The sequence below is a fragment of the Corvus hawaiiensis genome, chromosome 18 (genome assembly GCF_020740725.1).
Source record: "Corvus hawaiiensis isolate bCorHaw1 chromosome 18, bCorHaw1.pri.cur, whole genome shotgun sequence".
Classification (NCBI taxonomy): Eukaryota; Metazoa; Chordata; class Aves; order Passeriformes; family Corvidae; genus Corvus; species Corvus hawaiiensis.
In genome coordinates this window covers 12,971,140-12,992,351 of record NC_063230.1, presented here as the reverse complement: position 1 = coordinate 12,992,351, position 21,212 = coordinate 12,971,140, and the positions used below count along the sequence as shown (strand labels likewise).

Genomic DNA, 21,212 nt, shown 5'->3' with positions numbered 1-21,212 from the left:
GGCCGCGGGCATGCGCGGGGCCGCCCCCGGCCCGCCCAGCGCCGGGCATTGGCCGCGGGCGGCGGGGCGGTGGTGGCGGGGACGCCGCGCCCGCCTCCCGCCGCCGCTGCCCCAGCACCGCCCGGCCAAGTTTAAACACCCCCGGCCGAGCCGCCCGGAGTTCGCGGGAGTTGCCGGGGGCCGCGGCCCGGGCGCGGGGCGGCGGGAGCGGCTGCAGGGGGACCGCCCTGCCCGGAGCGCGCCCCGCCGCCGCCTATGCGGGCGCCGCGGGGCCGGGCGAGCCATGGACGGCGGCGGCGGCGGGGCGCCGCCCGCCCTGGAGAAGAACGCGGCGGAGCTGACGGTCATGGACGTGTACGACATCGCCTCGGCCGTGGGGCAGGAGTTTGAGAGGGTGATCGACCAGCACGGCTGCGAGGCCATCGCCCGCCTCATGCCCAAGGTGGTGCGGGTGCTGGAGATCCTGGAGGTGCTGGTGAGCCGCAACCACATCAACCCCGAGATGGAGGAGCTGCGCCTGGAGCTCGACCGCCTGCGACTGGAGAGGATGGACCGCATCGAGAAGGAGAGGAAGCACCAGAAGGTGCGGGCGGGGACCGGGGGGACGCGGCGGGGCAGGGCTGCCCCCGCCTGCCGCAGCCGCTCTGGGGTGGCCGGGCCCCTGCCCCCCCCGCCGCCGTTCTCCCCCCGCCGCCGCCGGGAAAACAAAGAGCGAGGCCGGGGTGCGGGCCGGGATGCCGCGGAGCCGTGGGAGCGGGCGGGGCACGCGTGCGGTACCGCCCGGGAGGGCTCCGGGCTCTGCGCGGATGCTGCCTTAGCGTCGCTGAGGCTTTGGGCGTGTTGTTGTTTTTTGTTTCCTTCCCTCCTGGAAGTTTCCTCCCTCCTTCCCTTTCTCCACCCCTTCCCCAGTCACTGCATTTCCTTCCCCTGTGTCTCCCCGATTAGGACTCCTGCTCCATCCCCTCTCCTGACGAGAGGATAGTGCTGCTTCCTGCTAGGCCAGGAAAGGTCACTGACAAGAATACACTTTCCTCTCCGGAGCTGGGAATGATTTAGCAGTCTAGTTTTCCTGGCACAGACTTCGGGTTAGGAAAGTCAGAGGGGAGAGATGGAGAACCAAGTGATTTCAGAGCAGAGTTAGAGCTGAAGAGTAGGGAAGGTCGGGAAGAGCACTCTGTCAGCTTGCTGCTCCATCCTCTGATGGCAAGATATCCCTTGGCTTGTTCTGGGGTGGTCACAGCATTCCCTGACCCCACTCCCATGAAAGCCCAAGGTAGAGAGCACTTCCCATATCCTGTTAGCTCTTACAGCAGGACAGCATGCTCCAGTTACTGCAGTAAAAGTGGCAGATCCACTCTTTAAACCATCCAGATAACTGAAATGGTTCTTCTAGTAAATGACTGTGCTAAATCATCACTGCTGCCTTATGCCATTCCTGATTCCACACACAGAATCAGGATAAACAGGAGATAGGGGATTTCTGGAAGAGAGACCCCAAACTTCAAGATTTGGCTTAACTGGATGAATCCCCATTTTATATTTTTTAAAGGGTCAGCTAGAGGACTTTCACCTAGCATGTGGAAAATCCAGGATAAACCCTGCAACATTTTGCAGAGGAAGTCTCAGGGCAATGTCTCTGAAAAGGATGGTAAAAGATCTTTAATGTACAAAGCCTTGATAAGTCTCAAGAGTATGAAATAAGGTCTAGAGAATAGATACAAATATGTTATATTTACCAAAGGCTGCGGGTGAAGTGGATACTGAACAAGTGTCATTGTACAAGTTGTTCTGTGTAGATGTTTGTGAAGTTCTTATAAGTGTTAAAAAGTTTCCTAAACGTGTCAGCTGATCTCCCTGCCCGTCAACCACCTCTGCTCTGTCAGCTCCTCTGAGGGTCATGAAGTGGCCCAGGGAGTGTTTAAACAATCTACTTCAGTGTAAACAGATTTGAACAGGAAAATAAACTACATTATACACACCTTCTATTTTTTTAAATCAAGTTGATTCCCAATGCACCAGGTTCCTACAGAACAGTGGTCTCACATCTTCTCTGTTCCAGTGTGAGGGTTTGAAGACTCTTTCACAGGACAGGTGCTGATAAGCAGAAAAAAATCAGATACTGAGAAATATTTTTGACCCCAAAGCCTCCAAAAAAAACACCCAGAAAAGCTTTTAGTGGTCCTTGCAAGCATCAGTTTATGAGATTTCAGCACTTGAACTTTATGTGTAAATCTGTTTTGCGTGTAAACCTGGCTCAGCACCCACTGCCTGGGGTTTCCTGAGCTGGCTGGCACTGCCTGGCCTGTAGATGTGCCTCCCCTGTCTGGTACTTCCATTAATGAGGATTCAGAAGTTAATTTCTGCTCCAATTCATTGGTCTCTTCAATAGCAATAAATGATAAAGTGTGCCTAAGCAAACCTCAGGATAGTTGTGTGTTTACAGTGCAGCCACACATAAATGATATGAGTTTAGATAGTTTGGGGGTTTGTGTGCATTCTGTTTTGGTTTTATCAATATGCTTGTAAGTGATGAATGTGCTGGTTTATTGCTAAAATAGGTCACTGCGTTATTTTAGCTACAGAGTTGTAGCAGGCAGCATCACTGTAAACAGTCCAGGTATTTGGCAATATCAATTTCATTACAGATTTACTTTTTTTTCAAGATAAGAGTTTCAAGTAAAATAGGTGATTAATGACATTTTCTTTCCTTTTTAGTAGTTAAGTCTGCATAGCTTACCACACCTTTGTTATTTATTATTCTTTGCCATATAATGTTTTCTGCAACACTTTTAGCAGCAATACAGCAATAAATGCTGGAATAAAATTGCATTTGGACCCAAAAGTCACCCGGAACATAACCTCCCATTATCAGAGCATACATTCAAAGCAGAGAGCTATCCTTTAATCTCTCAGCAGAGCTTATTTTAGCCTCAAGCTGTGCTTGGCTGGGTTGTTGTCTGAATGTGTTTTGTTGTTAGGTAGGAAAGGGGCATGTGGATGGATGTGAAAGTCAGCAGTGACTCAGCCTGGCTCCAGGGATTTGCATGCAGCTTTTTGTTTGAAGAACATACGTGAAAATGGCACAGGGAATGCCCCCCACTGCAGAAGTGAGATATACAGAGAGGCTTTTGGAACGAGCAAGGCTCTAAATTCAACTGTTTTCCTTGAGGACTTTTTACTTTTTATCCTGATTTGACCTTCATGAGGATTGGTGACAGCTGCTCTTGACACAGAGTGTCCCGACAAATGGGAGCTGTTTTGAATGGCCTCGCTGCCACTAACACAGACACCACTCAGGACATTCCAAGAGAACAATTTACATAGGAAGCAGCAGGGTTTGGGCTTGTGTTCCCCATGTGCACCAGGAGCTCTGGCTTTGCTGCACTGGATCACACACTCATCAATTTACACTTGTGTTTCATAACAGGAATTTAGACCAGGCTGTTCTGTCAGAACAAGCATGTCCACTGGCCCTCGCTGTGGGATGGTTTGGGGGCATTTCTAACAGCTTTGCAGCTGCTTCCTGGGCTGCAGGAGGGAATTGGTGCTCGTGTTTCATTATTTGTCTAACACAGCAGCCCCCTTAATCTGGTCCTCACAGCAAAGCAGGGCATAAGGAGCCATCCTTTGGGTAGCTTGCAGGTCAAAAATGTTTGCATCAGGAATGATCCTCTCAGGTATTTACATTCAGCATATAGCAAAGGGGACTGTGGTGGCTGGTTTCCTGGTGGTGGCATTGATGCCATGAAGATTTTTGCCTTTTCTTTTATACCCCTGTTATACCTTTTTACAACCTCTGTATTCTCAGTGCTTTTTGCCTACATTCTTGGACTTGTTTTTTCAGCTCAGAGACTAAACATTTTAGAAGCTTCCTAGTTAGGGATCAGTGTGCCCCAGAGTCCAAGGTCCTCTCCAGAACACATTCTGTAAACTGACATAGAACCCTCCAGGGGAAGGCTCCTTGGGGAGGGGGGCTCACTTGAGCCTCTCATTGGGGAATCCTTGATAGATCTGCTAATTAGTAACACCTATAATCTTACACCAGATCTTTTGGGCGTGTGCACTGTGGTGTGCAGTGAGGTGCATTCGACCTGGACGTGTGCACCTAAGGTTCCTTAAAATAAATACCAAGGTAAAATCCCTTTTTCCCTTCTAACCGTGTTTGACTCTTGATTTGAAGACCAGGAAAAGGCATCAGCATTAGAAAAGCAGATGTCTTCCAGGAAACTCACAGTAGTCTCATTTAATTGTTTCCCATAAGAATCAGTAGGTTCACTACTAGTTTGATCTATAAATCGTCCAGACATAGACTCTTAACATGTTTAAAAATATAAATGTGTTGTCCTGATCTACCTTATAGGAATTAGAACTGGTGGAGGATGTCTGGAGAGGGGAAGCACAGGATCTTCTTACCCAAATTGCACAGCTGCAGGAGGAGAATAAACAACTGATGACAAACTTGTCTCACAAAGACATTAATTTCACAGAAGAGGAATTTCAGAAGCATGAAGGCAAGTTTGATACTTCAAATTCAGTCCTTGCTTTGTTACAAAAAGCAATATTTTATCAAAATACTTTGGCTGGATATTCTGGTGTGGTTTTTTCCTGTGGATTAATGCAGATCTGGGTTTTGAAGGCTGGTTTGTTTGTTTACTTGGTTTTTATTCCCTGAATAGAAAATCTCTGAATACATGATGACACTGAAGATATGATTAAGAAGTGGAAGGATGAGGGAATGACAACCAACTTGTTGTTTGGCTGAGAAGGGGACTTAGAGCCAATTTTGAAAAAGTGAGGAGATTTATAATCCAGGGAGGGGGTGAATCCTAAAGAGCTGAAACAACCCATTTGTGGGCATTCTTGAGGCAGCATGAAGTTCAAGATATACCTGCAAGTACCGATAGATCTCAGTGCAGCAAGTGAAACAATTGCCAGCCTCAGCTCTGACCCACAGCTCAGCCAACAGCTCTTTCCCAGGAGCAGAGGAACAGATGCTCGTTTACTCCACCACTCCCAGCACAAAATTTGAGGTTGTGAGACCCCAAGTCCGTTTCACGATGTCCTGAGTGGAGCATTCAGAATGACTGACCAGTCTGAAAGCAGAGCACACAGCTGAGCTATCACAGCTCTCCAGTGAGCACTAGGAATGAAGAGATATCCTTTTCCAGGCTCCGGAGGCTGGGATTAAGTGGAAGCTTGCTGGAGGTGGATGAAACTCTGTCCCACACTGTGCAAGTTGCACTTGCTCTCTCCCCGAGGCCCAGTGCTGTTCACTTGCCCTGGGGAGGAGTATAATGAAACTTTCAAAAAGTAAAAACTGTTAAACCTCTCAAGATACTTTTCAAAACAAATGCAATGCTTTCAATTTAGGAGTCAATTAGTGGCAAAGAAGTAGCCCAACATCAGGCTGACAAACTCCATGCAAAATTCAGAATGGCACTGATGAGTCATGGACCATCAAGACTGACATCGTGTTATAAAGAACCAGCTTCCCCTTTGTTTTCTTTTTTTTTCTTCTTCTTCTTTTCCCTTCCAGTGGCTATCTAGCTCACTGCAGCTCATGTGTTTGCATTTAAATATAGCCATACTCTTCACTTCCAGCCAGCCAAGCAAATGCCAGACGTGCTTTTCTTGTTATTTTTACTGTGTCTACCCATGTATAACAACACAAACATAACCCATAAGCCCATTCCAGAGCTTAGATTCTGGGATCACTGATATTCTTTGGCCAAAATAATCACTTTAAGTGAAATCATTAATTTATATCAACCCCATTTTATTAATGGGATCTATTATATCAAACCCAACTGTTTTTCTTTTAGGAAATTTTGTCATTAATGAGCAGGGATAGATTTGTCTCAAATGACTTGTTTGGGTAGTGTCAGAAAGCAGTTCTGCTGCTCTTTTTCAGTCTCTGTCCCATGGTCTGATGTAGAGTCCAGAGAGGCAGGATTTCAAACTAAATACTGTGTTAGCTGGACTCATTTTGAGCAGACTCCAGTGCTCCTATCTCAGCATGGTTTAGCACTGTGATCATGTCTCCCCTCAGCGCTGGCCCCAGGGATCAGCAGCTCACTGCTTACTCACCAGACAGTTAGAGGGGTTATTTTACACAGGCAACAGAGGCCACTGATTTGGGTGTGCAAGAGAGTCAATTGAGAGTCAATCCTGCCAATTAATTCTCAGGGCCTCACTTGAGCATGATGAAGTAAGTGTTCATGGGAGAGGCAGAGGCAGTCCTGTGCAAACAGGGGTGTTCTGTGCAGTCTGAGCAGAGCAGGGTTCACGTGAAAGGACCTGTGGCAGTACACAAAACACACGGGAGGGGAGTTAAAGATGAGTCTGTAACACCCATTAAAGTGACTCCTCCCAAGCCCAAACGGAGCACTGCTCGATGGTGCTGACTGATTGGAATATCCCAGGAAAATGCCACATGCAAACTTGACCCGTGTGTCAAACAGGACGAGCAGGCTGCAGTGTCACTGCAGGGGAGCTGCTGCCTCAGCCTGGCTGTGGTAAGGACAGGCAGCAGGATGGCAGCAGTTGTGTGACCCTCCCGTGCTGCAGGACCTACAGTTCCCTTCAAAAGGGGAGTTGAACTTGTTCTGAGTATTGAGGTAATGGTGCAGTGCCACAGGCTCTGCCTGGCACTTTGGCCTGCAGTGATAGGTGGTGTATGGACACAACGCTGAACAGTTTCCTAAAAATAAAGAATCTTCTATTTTTTTTCCAGTTTCTTTTCTTTCTTTCTTTGGTATCCTCCCCTCCAGCTGCTTTCCTTTCTCTTGCTGGAACAACGCTGTGATCACAGCGACCCACAGGAAGCTGCTCATAGGATGTGCCTGGGGAAGCCGACTGGGTGTGCCATTTAAGATCTTGCAGTTATTAGAGTTTGAACCATTTAGAGATAATTATTTTACATTTAGGGCACTTAGTGATTTCCCTCTCCTCTTTCCCGGTGCCTGAGGAAATGGAAGGAGATGTGACTGTTTCACAAAACTCGCCACCTTTCCTTTCGCCCCCTCTTCCTGAAATAAAAATTGTAGTGATCTGTGCACACAGTCGAAGCCTTTTAGGTGTTCACCAAATGTTAGGGAGAAAAATGAGCACAGTGGAAGGAAAAGTAGTCAGCACTGAATGGTACTTTAAATAGCACCTGCTATCTAGAGATCTCAAAGCATCTCACAAGTACTAACGGATACAGCTTCATTCACTAGTGCTGCCTCCTTCTGGGTGAAGCCACCAGGCTAAAGTTTCACTGCAGTCCCTCTACTTCAAGGCAAAGTTTTGGATTCTTTTGTTTTTAAATACAGCTGATGTTTCAGTCCCCAGCCCTGAGATTGGCTGCAGCGAGTGGATCCAGGAACCTGCAGTGAGGTTTGTGGGTACAGAGATGTACCAGACCTGTGGTGTGATAGAGGAATATGGATCTTTTAGAGAAGTTAAGCAGCAGTTTGTGTCTGTGACACTTGTCCTCCCTGGTGGGTATGAGCTGGTACCTAGGCAAAGAATTAAAATTATCCTGTGAAGAACTAGAACCCAGAGCAACATAGAGCTGATAAAAACCAGGGTCCAGAAATAGAGCAGGCAAATGTACCACAGAATTAAAAGGGATGAGGACGTAACACTAGAATGTGAACACCATGTCACTGACAGTTCTTTTCTGGGATTTGACAGGAACACGTCCTGTGAACCAAATTCCTGGCCAGCCATGACCACCAGTCCTTTTCCCAGCAGAGCAGTTCCCTGTTCTCTGCAGTACCACAGCTCTGGTCCTTTAGCATTGAGGATGGGAGCTGCTGTTCCCCCTGTTTGCTCTGGTACACTCCCTGCATGGGAGTCCACAGCTGCTGCAGGAGTGCACATCCACCAGTTACTCCCTTTCCTTCTCTGAGGTTTGTCCTGCTCTACTCTATTTTCCATCAGTTCATTCTGTAGCTGACCTGTGAGCTGGAGTTCCTAAAGACATGCAGCTAAATTCTCTTGTGGGAGGAACTCTGGATTTCTCTGATGAGGGAAGAACAAAACCAGAAAGTCTGAGCTGATGTTAGAAAAGAGAGCCTTTCCTGGCTGGAAACATTTGATGCATACAGAGCATATTTCTGATGTGGGAGCTGCTTTAATATATTAGAAAGGAAGCAGCTTTCCAGCCATCCCAGAGTGGGGAGTGAATTATCACCACTTGCAGTTCGTAAATGGAAGAAGCTGAAGACCCACATAACAAAGTACTATGCCAAAATTAATAGAATTTGCAGCAGACCCTGGATTTGAGCTCCTGCTTGGTCTGGACTTTGGCCAGAGGAGTCACACACTGCCCTGGTCACTGGGTTTTCATCTTCAAGGATGTTGTGCAATGTGATTTCATGTGATAGTTCAGGACCATCAAATTGCACATCTCTGTGCCATTCTCAGGGAAAGCCAGGGCAGGAGATTCATCATCTCACCGAGTTAAATCCTCTGGTCTGTGTCTGCTCTCAAGAGCCCATCACTGCAGTACCAGGTACAAATTATCTCTGTAATGGCAAATAGAAGGAATGCTTCCTGGTTTGTGGTTTATGACACTTCCTAATGATTCCTTGGCCAGATTTAAGGTTAATCTCACCCTTTCTTTATTTTCAGACAGGATCAGTGTTGGATTCTTGGCAATGTTCCAAACTCCTTTTACCAGCGAAATGCTATGTAGTATTTTTCTCTCAAGTACAGTTACTCTAAATATGAATTATCACACAGTAGGATGGGAAAAGGGTGGCAAAACAGGAGGAGAAAATATGTGACCATAATTCAGACTAAATTTTGGTTCTGCATTTAAGGTGGGGGTACCCTCTGAAGGTCCTGTTTCATCTTTTCACCAAACATGAAACTGGATTTCAACTAAAAATCAATCTAGTCCAGTGCTCCTCAGCTGGTTTGGATCCAGATGCAATCCAAAACAGTGATATGTTGTTTACATCTTACTGAAGATCCAGATCATCTTTTTTACAATTTTCACAAGGCCTTGGCCAGCTGATTCCAGAGATTATCACACAGATAACCAAGCTCCCTGGGGCACAGTGTGAACGTTGATGTAAAACTACTAAGGCAGCAAGATGCAGCAGTGCCACTCACTGTTATAAATATTTCTGAGGACTGTCAGTTCCTTTTTTAAGGAGTGTCTATGCAGTGGCTTTAATGGAGTGGATTCTGTCATCTGTGTTCTGTTACCCTTGAAGTAACCTCTAAAGCATCTCTGTAATTCTACCAGCAGGCAACTTCCAGAGTCTACTTAAATATTTCTCATTGTTATTGTTCTCAGCCTCAGCAGCTCCTGACTGTCCTTAGTTTGTGTTCTGTGTTCGTTTTTTAACCAGGGATGTCAGAGAGAGAGCGGCAAGTCATGAAGAAGCTGAAAGAAGTGGTAGATAAACAGAGGGATGAAATCAGAGCAAAGGACCGGGAACTCGGACTTAAAAATGAGGATGTAGAGGCTGTAAGTGGCTCTTGGTCTTCCTATTTCTCTTCTTTCTCACCCATGCTTACAGAGCCTGGTTTCAAGTTTGAAGTTAATATAGAAAGTGTAAACAGTGCCAGATTCTTAGTCCTGCAACTGAAGTGTCCAGCAGAGCTGTGGAGTGTCCAGAATGGTCAGGTTTCAGTGCACTCCCACACCAGGGATGCAGTGTGAATCACCTCTGCATGAGAAGGGCACTGCTCAGCCCAGGCCACCTCTGCCAACAGTGACCTTTTGTTCAGGGCTTAGTCTGAGATGAATCACAGACTCCACTGTGACTCCGGGGATGACATGAGGTTTGGCACTTTCTGTGTCAGGAGGAATGACCTCCTTACCCATATTTTGCTTCCCATCCTCACACTGCTTCATGTCCTTAGGCCATGGGACTTTCTCGGTGCTAGGAAGGCCAGGCCTAGGTGATCTCTGCTCTGCCCAAGTGCCTCTGGCAGGTGCTGCAGCCTTTTGAGTTGGGGCTGTCCACACACACCCAGCAGGTCACATCCTGCCTTAGGAGAGAGCCTTGGAGCTCAAAGCAAAGTACTTATAAACTGAATATTAAGGATTCCTCTGTCTTGTATTTCTTCTCCTCTGGGTTAGGATTTGATTCAGAATCCCGTAAGTCACCCTATCCTTGAACTAATATCAGAAGTGATGGATTTGCTTTTATCTGAAAAAATCCCTGTGCTAGGGGAATTTAGTCTAAAAATCAATTAAATTTGGGTGACTGAAATTGTAGTAGATAATTAGATACTAAAAAATTTAATCTGGGGGTGAGGAGAGGGAGGGAATTTTTCAGATTAAATGCAACAGGAACCCTCTAGTTTAAGATGATGTTTGGGACTGGGCAATCCCAGTGATGGCTGAATGGAGACTGAGCTATGGCTGGTGGATGTTTTGCAGCTTCAGCAGCAGCAGAACAGGTTAATGAAGATTAACCACGACCTGCGGCACCGGATCACAGTGGTTGAGGCCCAGGGGAAGGCACTGATCGAGCAGAAGGTGGAGCTGGAAGCGTATCTGCAAACCAAGGAGCAGGAGATGGGCAACCTGCGAGCAGAGCTGGGGAAGCTCAGAGAAAAACTGCAGGGTGAGGACAGCCAGGCCAGCCAAAATGGGGAGGAAGTAAAGGTAAGAGGCACCTTGAATCACTTTTTAAACAGCCTTTTAAAAAGCTTTGGACTTCATACCAAGTACCTCTTTGGCTAATCTCTGGAATATCAGCTGTTAGTTGATATTGGAGGCAGACAGCAGGGCTGTGGTAGCGTGTTGGCTTCATTTTGTTTGTATGCACCTACCCCTTCCCCCAAAGGAAAACAAACCAGTTCCTTGAAGAGTCTGGTTTTTCCAAAGACAAACAGCCAACAGTAGCTTCAGCTTTGCCAGATCAAAGATCCGGCAAATACTCAAGGCCGGATGGGTCACAGGGGTGCACAGTGGTGATGGTGGCAGGTGAACCACAGTGGAACAGAAGCTGTGCCAGAAGTGGTCCTGGAGTCAGGGCACAGCTCTGCACACCTGGTCCATGCAGTGCTTGTGGCACTTGGATCAGTCAGGACTAAACTGGTTTAGTGCTACCAAATCAACATATAAATATTTCAAGGCACTTTTTAGAGGAACCAACTTTGGCCTTATTTCTGCTTTTGCTTCCTATTAGAATTGTGCAGTGAAGTGTTGTGAGCACAGATGTTCGTGAAAAGCAAATGTTCCTGCTGGCAGAGCTGGATTCTTGCAGAGCAGGCAAAGTGACAGTCTGCAAATAGAGCTGGGCTGAGATCAGAGCAGCAGGAATGCAAACTTGAGGGGAGCTTCCTGAGAAAAAGATGCACTGATCTGTTGATCCCATAGTCCTCTTTATGGTTCCTAATATTTTCCTTTGTGCCTACGACATTAGTTTTTTCTTCCTAAAGCAAATGTACTGCATTTCCCTCTCCTAATGATGCTCTTAGCAGAGTAGGAAATACAATAAGGGGTGTCATGATATTTAAGAACTTAGAGGAGCTCTATCACACAGAGCCATTCAACTTGATGCATTGGTAAGAGCTCCATGGTGTAAATGCCTGACAGACTGCAGCAGAGAGTGAAACATCCAGTGAAACATCCAGTGAAACATCCATTTCACTGGCAACAGGCAGGAATACACATCAAAAAGCAGAGACAAGTGCTGATGGAGTACCTTGGTCCCCCAGGAATGTGACAGCCAGTGATGTGTTAACACGTCACTGCTGAGTTGGGCGAGCTCTGTACTAATAATGAAAAGGATTATTTCATTGCTGTTAATTCAGCCAGGACACCCAGCTTTGTAAACAGGGCTGGGGAGCCCAGGCCTGGAGCCAGCAGGAGTGAAAGTGTCCTCAGTGTCTGCAGAGAAAGGATGCATTCTTCACCTCTCTCTAACTCATCAGTTCCATGGCAATGGTGCCTCTTCTAATTAGAGCCGTTCCTGCTCCCTCTGCCAGGATGGTGCTTACACAGGAATTGCAGTGGCAAGCAGAAAGCTGGAATAGCTGCATGCTCCAGAATGGACATTGCTTGTTGGCCTCTGTCAAGGACATTTGTATTGGGTACAGGCTGCTCAGTCTTTGCTGATTTGAGCCAAATCTAGCAAAAATAGTTTATTTGGGCAGAGATGTGGGGCAAATATACAACCAAAAGAAGAGACATCAGCTCAGACCCCTATCTAGGGGGTGAAGAGGAGGAAAAGTGTTTGAGTAATTTCCTTTGAACCTCTTGGTAGGTTGCCTCAATCTTTATTCCATGCACAGGAATGTGTTTGGATGGAAGGGGTGATCAAACGGTGCCCAAGTGAGCATCGCTCCACTGCCTCATCCCTGCAGGACAGGCACTGAAATTCACCTTGCACCAGCCTTAGCCAAATTCAGCCTGAAACCATGTATCAGTGTATTGCAAAACCTTCTCACAAACACAGGAGCTTAAAAGAGGGTAGGATCAGGATTACAAAAAATGGACTGTGTAGGAATTTCACTGCTTAACTCCTCAAACTTCCAGCTCGTATCCCAGCGAGGCATCACTGCCACACAGGAGCTCTGAGACTCTGATCTCTGCATCCTCCCAGGAGGGTGAGTGGTTGACTCATATGGTGGCCTCTATCAGTCCTTACAAAAAGCATCACATTTCAAATGGGCTTTGCTACATTTCAAATGTGTTTTCCTGGAACAGTGTGTCCTGCATTTATTTGTATTGTTATAAATCCTGCAGACCTCTTAAAGCTTGGAGCTGCTTTTCAGAATCTTGATTCCAAGCACCCTTCCCAGAACCTTGTGATTTTTCATTACCTGGTCCTCAGCTCTGTGCAGCCACTGAGTGGAACAACAGCAGAGGACCTGAGCAATGGTCTCCTGTGTGCTGTGCTTACACAGACCACATTTCCACAAGCAGTGTGTGCCACAGAGTTGTAAGCAAGTGCTAGAGTGACAGGAAGCAGCCCCATAGGCCTGGGAATCAAAACTCATACCTAGAGAGCAAATTCTGGCTTGTTGGGAGCCACAGAAACTGGGTGGTGGGAGATAAAATTCCTCCAAGCTTCCAGTGAACTCTTAGAGGAAAAGAGGCAAGGGTGCACGTGTACAAACACCTCAGCTGCAGTGTTCTTCCACTTTGTAGCCAGAGCTGGTGCTAACACCCCTCCTGGTTTTTAATGAAAGCATAAGGGGGGATAGAAACTTAAATCTCCACTTCATATGTTTACATTCTAAGGAGACACCTCTCTGTGGGAGGAGCTGGAAGGAACTGCATGACCTTTGCCACTCCATTTTTTCAGTGTTCGGATAAAAAATGATGTTTGGTTTACACCATTTGTTAAAAGTATGAATTCCTTGAATGGACTTATCAAAAATTGGACATTTTCAGTGGACTTTCTGGCAGTCTGGATTCCACAGGAATTTCTCCACAAAGAAAAACCTTATCCCCTATAAGGTGGCTCAAGCTGGACCCTGTGTCCAGGCCTGCCAGCCTCACCTGTCCTGTGTGTGTCATCGGTCAGCCTGTGCACAGGAAGGGACAAAGTGATCAGATCCCTGAGCTGCTCCTGCTGACAGTCTTTAACATGAAAAACAAGTTCTTCTGCATTCTTTTTCTTCTTACAATTGCTGTGGTTCTCTTAGAAAAGGATTTAATAGTGCTGAAAGGAAGAGGCTGGGAACTGTTCTGATAAATACTTCAAACTCCTCCGACGTGCTCTTGCACGGTGAATTTAAAGCCCACATTTCACTCCCCAGGCAGAACCAAACAATGATGATTGTCTCTCTGAGTCAGAAAAGATGGCAATGGACTTAAAAGATCCCAATCGCCCAAGATTTACCCTGCAGGAGCTCCGGGATGTCCTTCACGAGAGGAATGAACTGAAATCTAGAGTGTTTTTGCTTCAAGAGGAGCTTTTATATTACAAAAGGTGGGTTACATCTCCTCTCCTGTTGCATGATATACTCAGGGGAGCCACAGGGCAGGTCTAGAAACAATAAATGTGCTCTGAAATTCTGTCCAAGCTCATGTTTCTGCAAAGGCTTGTGTAGACACTGTGAGAATTGGCCTCAGCTTGAACCTGGTACCTCAAACTTGTCCTTCCCTAACTCCCAGGTCTTCCCTGAATCCTAGAAAGATTACAAACATTTAATGCTTTTGAACTTCAAAAATGAGGATAGGAGTGGGTCTAAAATGAAAATTCTAGACTTTTTATTCAATCCATTGCTCTTCTCCCTCTCCTTGTCACAATGGGAAAAAAATACTGAATGGAGACCCAGTTCTAGGTGCTGTTCCTTGGTTGACAGAAAAATCTTCAGTGGATTTTAATGGGTTTTGAACAGATCTTTTTGCATTCCTTCATCAACAGTGCTACCTCAGATTGAATTGTAGATCTCAAAGTGCTTCCATGGCTTGGGAGGAGAACATTAATTATCTTTTCTTTCTTTCAAGTGAGGAAATGGAAGAAGAAACTAGATCCCCACAGCCTACACCCATAATTCAGCCAAAACCCTCAACTCAGCCTGAATCTGGAATCAAACGACTGTAAGTAGCATATTTACTAAGCATACTGGATATAGTCTGCAAATACAAATGTTTCTTATGCATAGGACAATTTTAAAGACTTTAAAAATTCAGATAACCACATTCCTACTGTATATGAGAGAGACACTGAATGAGCACTTGGCAGATGGAAAACAACAGTTGGTTTTGGCCAAAACTTTTGCCTAGATCTGGGACAACTTTCAATCTTGGATTATCATTTTCCCATGACCTCACTGTGCCCATTTCCCTGTTGACTGAAGCCTTTAGACCCTGACTTGCACTACGTGGGCAGCACAAAATCCTTCTGTTTGCTGAGCAAATTTGCTGCTGAGAGGATGGTCACTTGCTTGGCTAAAAGAACTCCACCTTCTTCTGAAATATTAATGCTGTTGTTGGAACCAAAGCTTACTGCCACAGATGTGCTGTTGCTAGTGTATCACTTAATTATAAAATCACATGGTTGGCCAGTCCTTTTCTCTGTTGAAACTCCCTCCTGGACATTTATTTATTCCAAATTAAGTCTTCCAACCTTATAGCAACTCTTTGGATTTTTGTGATACCGGAAGCTGAACTTTTTAAATTCCATCAGTGATTTTGGAACAGTTGTTTCCATATAAAAAACTCTTCCACCCTGTCGCCATGTCCATAACCTTCAGTCCTTGTTTAATAATAGCAGCAGCCCTGTGAGAGTAAATTCCATAGGAAGATCTGGACTGACCCAAAACACCATGAAGTCAGGAGGGCACTGATGATTATTTGCAGTAGACTGCAGCTTTCTGCCTGTGCTGAGAGGAACCTTCCTCTCACATGAGTAGAAAATACTGAGTTTGGATTTCAGTTTCCATTCTGCAGCTGTGATGATGAGGATGATAATACTTTGTTGCACAAGATCTTCACTGTAAAGCTTCTCTTTTCTTTTACATTTCTTTTAGAGCTTTTTAAAGCTTATTCTGTTGTAGGGAATGGCTGGTTTCAGCTCACACAGTTTGTGTTGTGCAGCTTCCATGTTTGATTTGAAATGCTGCCTTTGATGAAGCAAAGGCAGCGTAAAAATCTAAATAGAGGTTGTAAGGCAGAGCACATGTTGGTGAGGTATTAGCTTTGACTCTGCCTAAGCTGAAGTTACTTCTTTTAGCTGCCATGCTCTGTCCCCAGGTTTCAGTCTGCTCTCTCCTTTTAGCCATCATATTAAATAAGGGAATATAAAACTGTCTACCTGACTAATCTGAAGGATGGTAATAGTTTTCAGGTTTGTCTCATTCTTGCAGCCTGTCTGGATAGGATTTCTCTGGCGGGGATTTTATTTTTCTTCCCTCCTCCCCTCTCTGTGTGTTGTCAACACTGTACTCGTAGATGGGCTTTAGAATGTCAGGAAATGTCACTGCTGGGAAAACCAAAGAACCCAAGTGTAGCTTCTGTCCTGTCCCAACACCTCCTGTCCCAGCTGCAGTCCCTGCCTGCTGGGAGGTGTCTCCAGAGCTCCCTTCTCCCTCTCCAGGGTACCTCTGGCTGCCTGGGGAACACTCTGGCACATAAACTCTCTGTACCCAATGATGTGATGAAAACTTGCAGTGCTGCTCTCTGCATGCAGAGTGCCTTTACAGAGGAAAGGGGAGCTGCTTTTCCCTCTCTTTCAGAGTTTTCCTCCTGATTAAACAAAAAGCTGAAGTACAAACATAGGAGCCCTCTCAAGGGAAGTTTTATGCTTGCCTGTGCAACGTGCCGTTTTTCCCTTCACCACACAGAGTCTGAGGGAATGAGCCATCTGGATGTGTAGCCTGTGCCATCCAAGATGTGCTCAGGTGATTCAGTGCTGCAACTCCACAAAGAAAGGAAAACAGAAGTTACAGAAATCAGCATTTTTTTCTGGGTTGGCACGTTTGGGGCAAACTCTGAGTTCTGATCTCAGACTGACTGACTTGTACATTTGTCTCTTCCACATCCCATGACAGAGTTTTAATGAAATAATGTAACCAGGAGGCTTTACTGAGGAGGAAAAATCCAAGGATTAAAAATGCTCCCTCTGTTTGGAGCAGAAAACACCCTTTTGTTTTCTCCTTAAGACTACGTGCTTGTTTGTCACTGATGTCACGCCTCAAACAGCCAGGAGTTTTCTTCCTATTCTTGCAGTCTACAAAAGCTGGTGTGTCTGTCAGTTCTGCAGCTCAGGACGTGCCACGTTGCATAAAAATAGAAATCCTGGCTGCTGCTAATGATCCAACAGTGTTTGCCCATTTGTTTTCAATTTTAATCTCAAAACAGCAGTTGGTGAGTTGGGGAGAGCTGCATTTGGTCACAAGTGAAATGTCTCTCGTGATTTCAACTTAATCTTTAATTGACATTAGTCCACAGTTCAAAAAAATATTTGGCACGAGGGAGAACCTCTGAGGAGAATCCTTAGAAAAACAGAGGGTGTTCCAGGTATGGATGGAGGTGTGTTGGCAGGTGTGTGTGGGGCTGGCTGGGCACAGAGCACTCAGCTCTCTCAGCCTCTATGCTGCATGGATTGTCTAATGCTCAGTGAAAGTGCTGAACCCTCACAAAAAACCCGTCTTGCTGCGAGCCAGCTCCAAAGTGCTCCTGCCAGAGCAGCTGCAAGATTTCCCAAAAGCATTCAGCTGCCTGCAGTTGGCATCTTTCTGCATGAGAAGTAACACAGGTTCTTTTGGAACAGACACACAGGCCCTTTAACCATGGAATTTCTCAGGAGGTTATTTCAAGAGTTCACCTGCAATTCTGATTTTTAACTTGAAAAGATCAGCTGTAACCCTTCTAGGATCTTTAACTGTAACGCTGGTCCTCTCTAACCCTGTTTTCTGTGCCAATATCCAGTAGTCACAGCAGAGTCCTGTTTTGTATTTCTTAACATACACCTTCATCCTTCATTTCATCGTGTCTGTGCCTGTTTGTCTCTTGGATCAAAAACGTGCACTCTGCTCTGCATTGCTAGAGGTGGTGCATACCTTGATGAAATCCAACCCAGGTTGCAGGCTGCCTCACAACAGGAAAGTGGTATCTTTTAGAAATCCAAAAGCAATTGAAACTGCTACAATAACTGTTTTTTCTAAACAAGTGTTTTTCACTGAGGAGAGCTGTCTTGGGTGATGCAGATCCCCCTCTCCCTGTAATGTGTCCTGTGTTGTAATTCAAAGTAACTCCGTGTATCCTGTTTGCCTCTTTTCTTTTTAATGGAATGCTTTTTCTTTCCCTTGCTCCAGTCTTATCTCTTCTGTGTCTGTGCTTTCCTGACCAGGATCTTTACAGCCATAATGCCCATGGTAGCAGCTGGATTGATTCCAGACGATCCCACATTGCAGCCAATACGAAGACTTGTGTCCCTTGTAGGAATTTTTTCTTAAATGTTTGGTACTGTGGTTTCCTCTTGCATGACCCCATGTTAACAAGCACTGCTGGTTGCATTCTCCTGGCTGCCTGTGGGATCCCAGAGGATCAAAGTGCCAATCAGAATGACCAGTCAGTGTCAGTACTCATCCCACTCCTCCATGCTCATCCTCAAACTGACATTTTATCACCTTTTGCCTCAATGTTGCCATGCTAAACCAATCAGTATTCCTTGGAAAATTGGTGCAATAAGCAGTTTTAACCAGCATCTGTTAATTCTGCTGTGGCTATTCACAGTTCTCACCAGTGCTTTTTGAGAAACTCATTTCTAACGATTTGTTACAATCATTAGTTAGAGTTACAGAATGGAGTGGCTGATTTCCACATTAATTTCCACTGTTAATTACAGGCTGTTGCTTTCATGTCTTTCTATCTATGCCCTGTATATTTTGTCTCTAATTATGTATTTTGGAATAGAGTATAAACTCTTCATAATCAATTCTGTCATCCAATTCTTGGCTCTCCCTGGAAGACATACTGGTAATTGTTAATGCAAACCTCTTTGCATTAGAACTGCTGCTTTAGTGATCTTTATATCTACAGCAGCGACACAGCTTTAAAATCCCTTCCTCTCCACAAAGACAGGCTTTTTTCAAACATCCTCCATGAGAATTTTCTAGGCATAATAACAATTTTCATTGTTTCAGAAGGAATTTTAAAAGCCAAACCCTTTAGAGATTTATGAACTTATTTTTTCTCTTGCTTAATTTCATGATAAAGTGAAAAATTACTGAGCTATGACATTTGAAACTGACTGTATAAACACAGCAGTCCTTTGTGTGGGCTTCCAGACAGTAACCCTGAGCAGGCAGGACCAAATGTGCTCTGCAGAAACCCTCGGTCTCTAAACGCTTCTTTTATCAGCTGGAGCTTGCTCTGGCCCTGAAAATACACAGTATATGTGTGTGAACTCATGAGCTCCTGTGATGAAGGTGGTAGAAAAGTATGAAGCTAATTAGGTGCAAAAGACTTATTTCACTATTAAGGCTGCACATTTGAAGCCAGGAAATGCAAAAGTTCAGGTCCTGCTGGCACTGTTATTTATGTGCATTTAACTTGTGTAGTGGTTTATTTCACTTTCTAGTCAACAAGTAATTATTCTTAATATTCTCAGTAATTACCATCCAGCTTCCTCTGTGATGAGAGACATGGGAGGTTGAACTCCCTGGTCTGTACAAGGCAGCTGGGAGGGTTAGGATCGTGGTGCTGAGGGGGATGAAGGGAGTGTGGGAGGAGGGAGAACGCTGGGGAAGGTGAGCATGGACTCAGGGTCAGTGCCCTGACCAATATGCCACCACCCACCAAAGCTGAGTTTATATTGGCACAGTCCCTCACTGTGGAAGCATTTAGCAGTTCCTGTCCTGGATCACAACTGGTATTTGCTACAGTGCAGGCAAAACAATCTTCTCCTGAAATCCACCCACCACTGAGACCAAAGGGATCCGCAGCCAACTCAGTCCTTTGGTAGCTGGAACCACAACTTTTGCATTTCTCAGCAGGCCTGAACACTGCACTAACACTGAACGAACACTGAATTTGCCTAATCCAATAACTCCATCCCATACAAATAAAACGATACTAAGGATTTTTCCAGCTGTACTTTTTAGCTGTATTAAATGGCTGTTGGTTCATGTACGTCATTATCTTAGAGCACCCAGGCTGTGTGACAGGAAATGACGTGCACACGTGTGCATTTGTTTAGAGCCTTCATCCTGCAAACTCTCATGCACGTGGGTGCATTTATTCATTCATTTTTGCAGGAATCAAGTCTGTGTATCAAAATCTCTACACTGGGAAAAAATGTGGAGACTTATTTTCTTATCTTATGAACTTTCCTGCTGACCACCTTAAGAAAAATTCTATTTCTGCTTTGTGGTAAAATATACAGATTTAATGCCAAAGATACCACTTTACTTATGCCAAGAAACTAACCTGGACTGTGTGGCTTCGTTACCTGAGGGCTGGGGAAGGGGGAAGAACCCACATCTAAATGATACCTGCACCTTGTAGAGTCAACAGCATTTAGAGCTTATCTGAAGCTTCTGTAGCCAAACTGCTTGAGATTGCAATGACTCCATCCCTAACAGCATTCTGACATGCACTCCCATCAGGCTGCTCTGCCTTGATCTTCTGCAGATGCAAACAGAGTTTTTTGCTCAGTGTTTTGTTGTGCTGTGTACTGGGGCGGGTGTCTGAAGTGCTTTCAGGATGGTAAACAGTCTTCTTTCTTTTCCCTCCCTCCCTCACTGCTCCCTTCCCGGAAGGTTTAGTTTCTTCTCTCGTGATAAGAAACGTATGCAGGCGTCACAGAAAAATGTCCACTTCCAGGAAACTTTTGGAGAATGGTCACATTCAAACAGAGATGACTCCTACATGGAACAGGGACAAGAAGCCCTACAACACCTGTGACTAAACCCCTGAGGTGTTTGGTTTGCTGCAGTAGATCTCGACAGTCTCGGAACAAGAAGCTTCTGTAAAGCAACGCGGCAGCTCGTCACTATTACTTGCCTTGCACACCTCGGGGGTTGTTCGGACTCTCCAAAAAGGATCCCTCGCTGTTCACTTGGTGACTGTTTGCTGCAAACGGGAACCCAAGCTTTGTAGTAACAGTTGCTGACACCCTGGGACATGGAAGCTTCTAGATGACTTGTTTTGTGCTGAATAACAAGTCTATGATCTTGTTCATGCATTAACTACAGTAACACAAGCTTCTTTAAACCAAAAAAGGACCTGTGCCATTGTTAGAAGTTTGTTTGCAGTGTATATCTAGTACAGGGCAAAGAGTCTTTCACCCTGTTTGTTAACACTATCAGTTGTTTGCTTTTTATTTCTGTAAGAATTTTTTCAAGAGGGATACGACAGCTGGACACCCTTGGTAGCAGCCACAGCTCTGCTGTGTCCTGTCAGTGCCGCTGGCATCGGCATCTTGCAGAGTCACCCCTTGGAAATCCACCTGACACAGTGATAATTGGAGTAGCCTTGAGAGGGACAGTGAGTGTACATTTCCCTTGTGCTTATAGTGCCTAAAGCATGAAGAGCCAATGTATGAGGTGAGCGTGCCTTGTGTTCTGCAGTATTAATAGAAAACAAATTGCTTACAGGGAGGAATCCTAACTCTTGAATTTTTTCCTTTCTTACCAGGGACTTCCCCCCAGTGTAGCAGGCAGCTGCTGTAAAGGGATTAGATCCTTCCCACAGACAGGTTTTTAATTAAGTCACACTCCAGTTTCCTGTCTAGGTAAGACTGCCCAACTTCAGAGGGAAACACTTCCTCAGCTGGCTGACATGAACTATTTCACTG

General features: G+C 45.5%; 1 protein-coding gene across 4 annotated transcripts; it reads left to right on the top strand.

Moving 5' to 3' along the window:
- The first annotated feature begins 58 nt into the window (after positions 1 to 58).
- Positions 59 to 20,720, top strand: RILPL1 (Rab interacting lysosomal protein like 1). 4 transcript variants are annotated; one of them, XM_048323313.1, is made up of 9 exons: positions 59 to 583; positions 4,361 to 4,511; positions 9,348 to 9,466; positions 10,388 to 10,615; positions 13,723 to 13,895; positions 14,417 to 14,509; positions 17,763 to 17,850; positions 19,672 to 19,786; positions 20,176 to 20,268. In XM_048323313.1, exons 1-8 carry the CDS (start codon positions 284 to 286, stop codon positions 19,738 to 19,740), a joined length of 1,221 nt encoding a protein of 406 aa, XP_048179270.1. In that variant the 5' UTR covers positions 59 to 283; the 3' UTR covers positions 19,741 to 19,786; positions 20,176 to 20,268. The 4 variants fall into 4 exon arrangements, with proteins under 4 accessions (XP_048179270.1, XP_048179272.1, XP_048179273.1 ...); XM_048323315.1 differs by lacking the exon at positions 19,672 to 19,786; XM_048323316.1 differs by lacking the exons at positions 17,763 to 17,850; positions 19,672 to 19,786 and adding an exon at positions 16,855 to 16,930.
- The last annotated feature ends 492 nt before the right edge of the window (positions 20,721 to 21,212 follow it).

Coding starts and splice junctions, on each gene's coding strand:
- RILPL1 (XM_048323313.1), top strand. CDS start 284: ATGGACGGCGGCGGCGGCGGGGCGCCGCCCGCCCTGGAGAAGAACGCG. Junction 584..4,360: donor AGGAGAGGAAGCACCAGAAG/GTGCGGGCGGGG, acceptor TCTACCTTATAG/GAATTAGAACTGGTGGAGGA. Junction 14,510..17,762: donor GAATCTGGAATCAAACGACT/GTAAGTAGCATA, acceptor TTTCCTGACCAG/GATCTTTACAGCCATAATGC.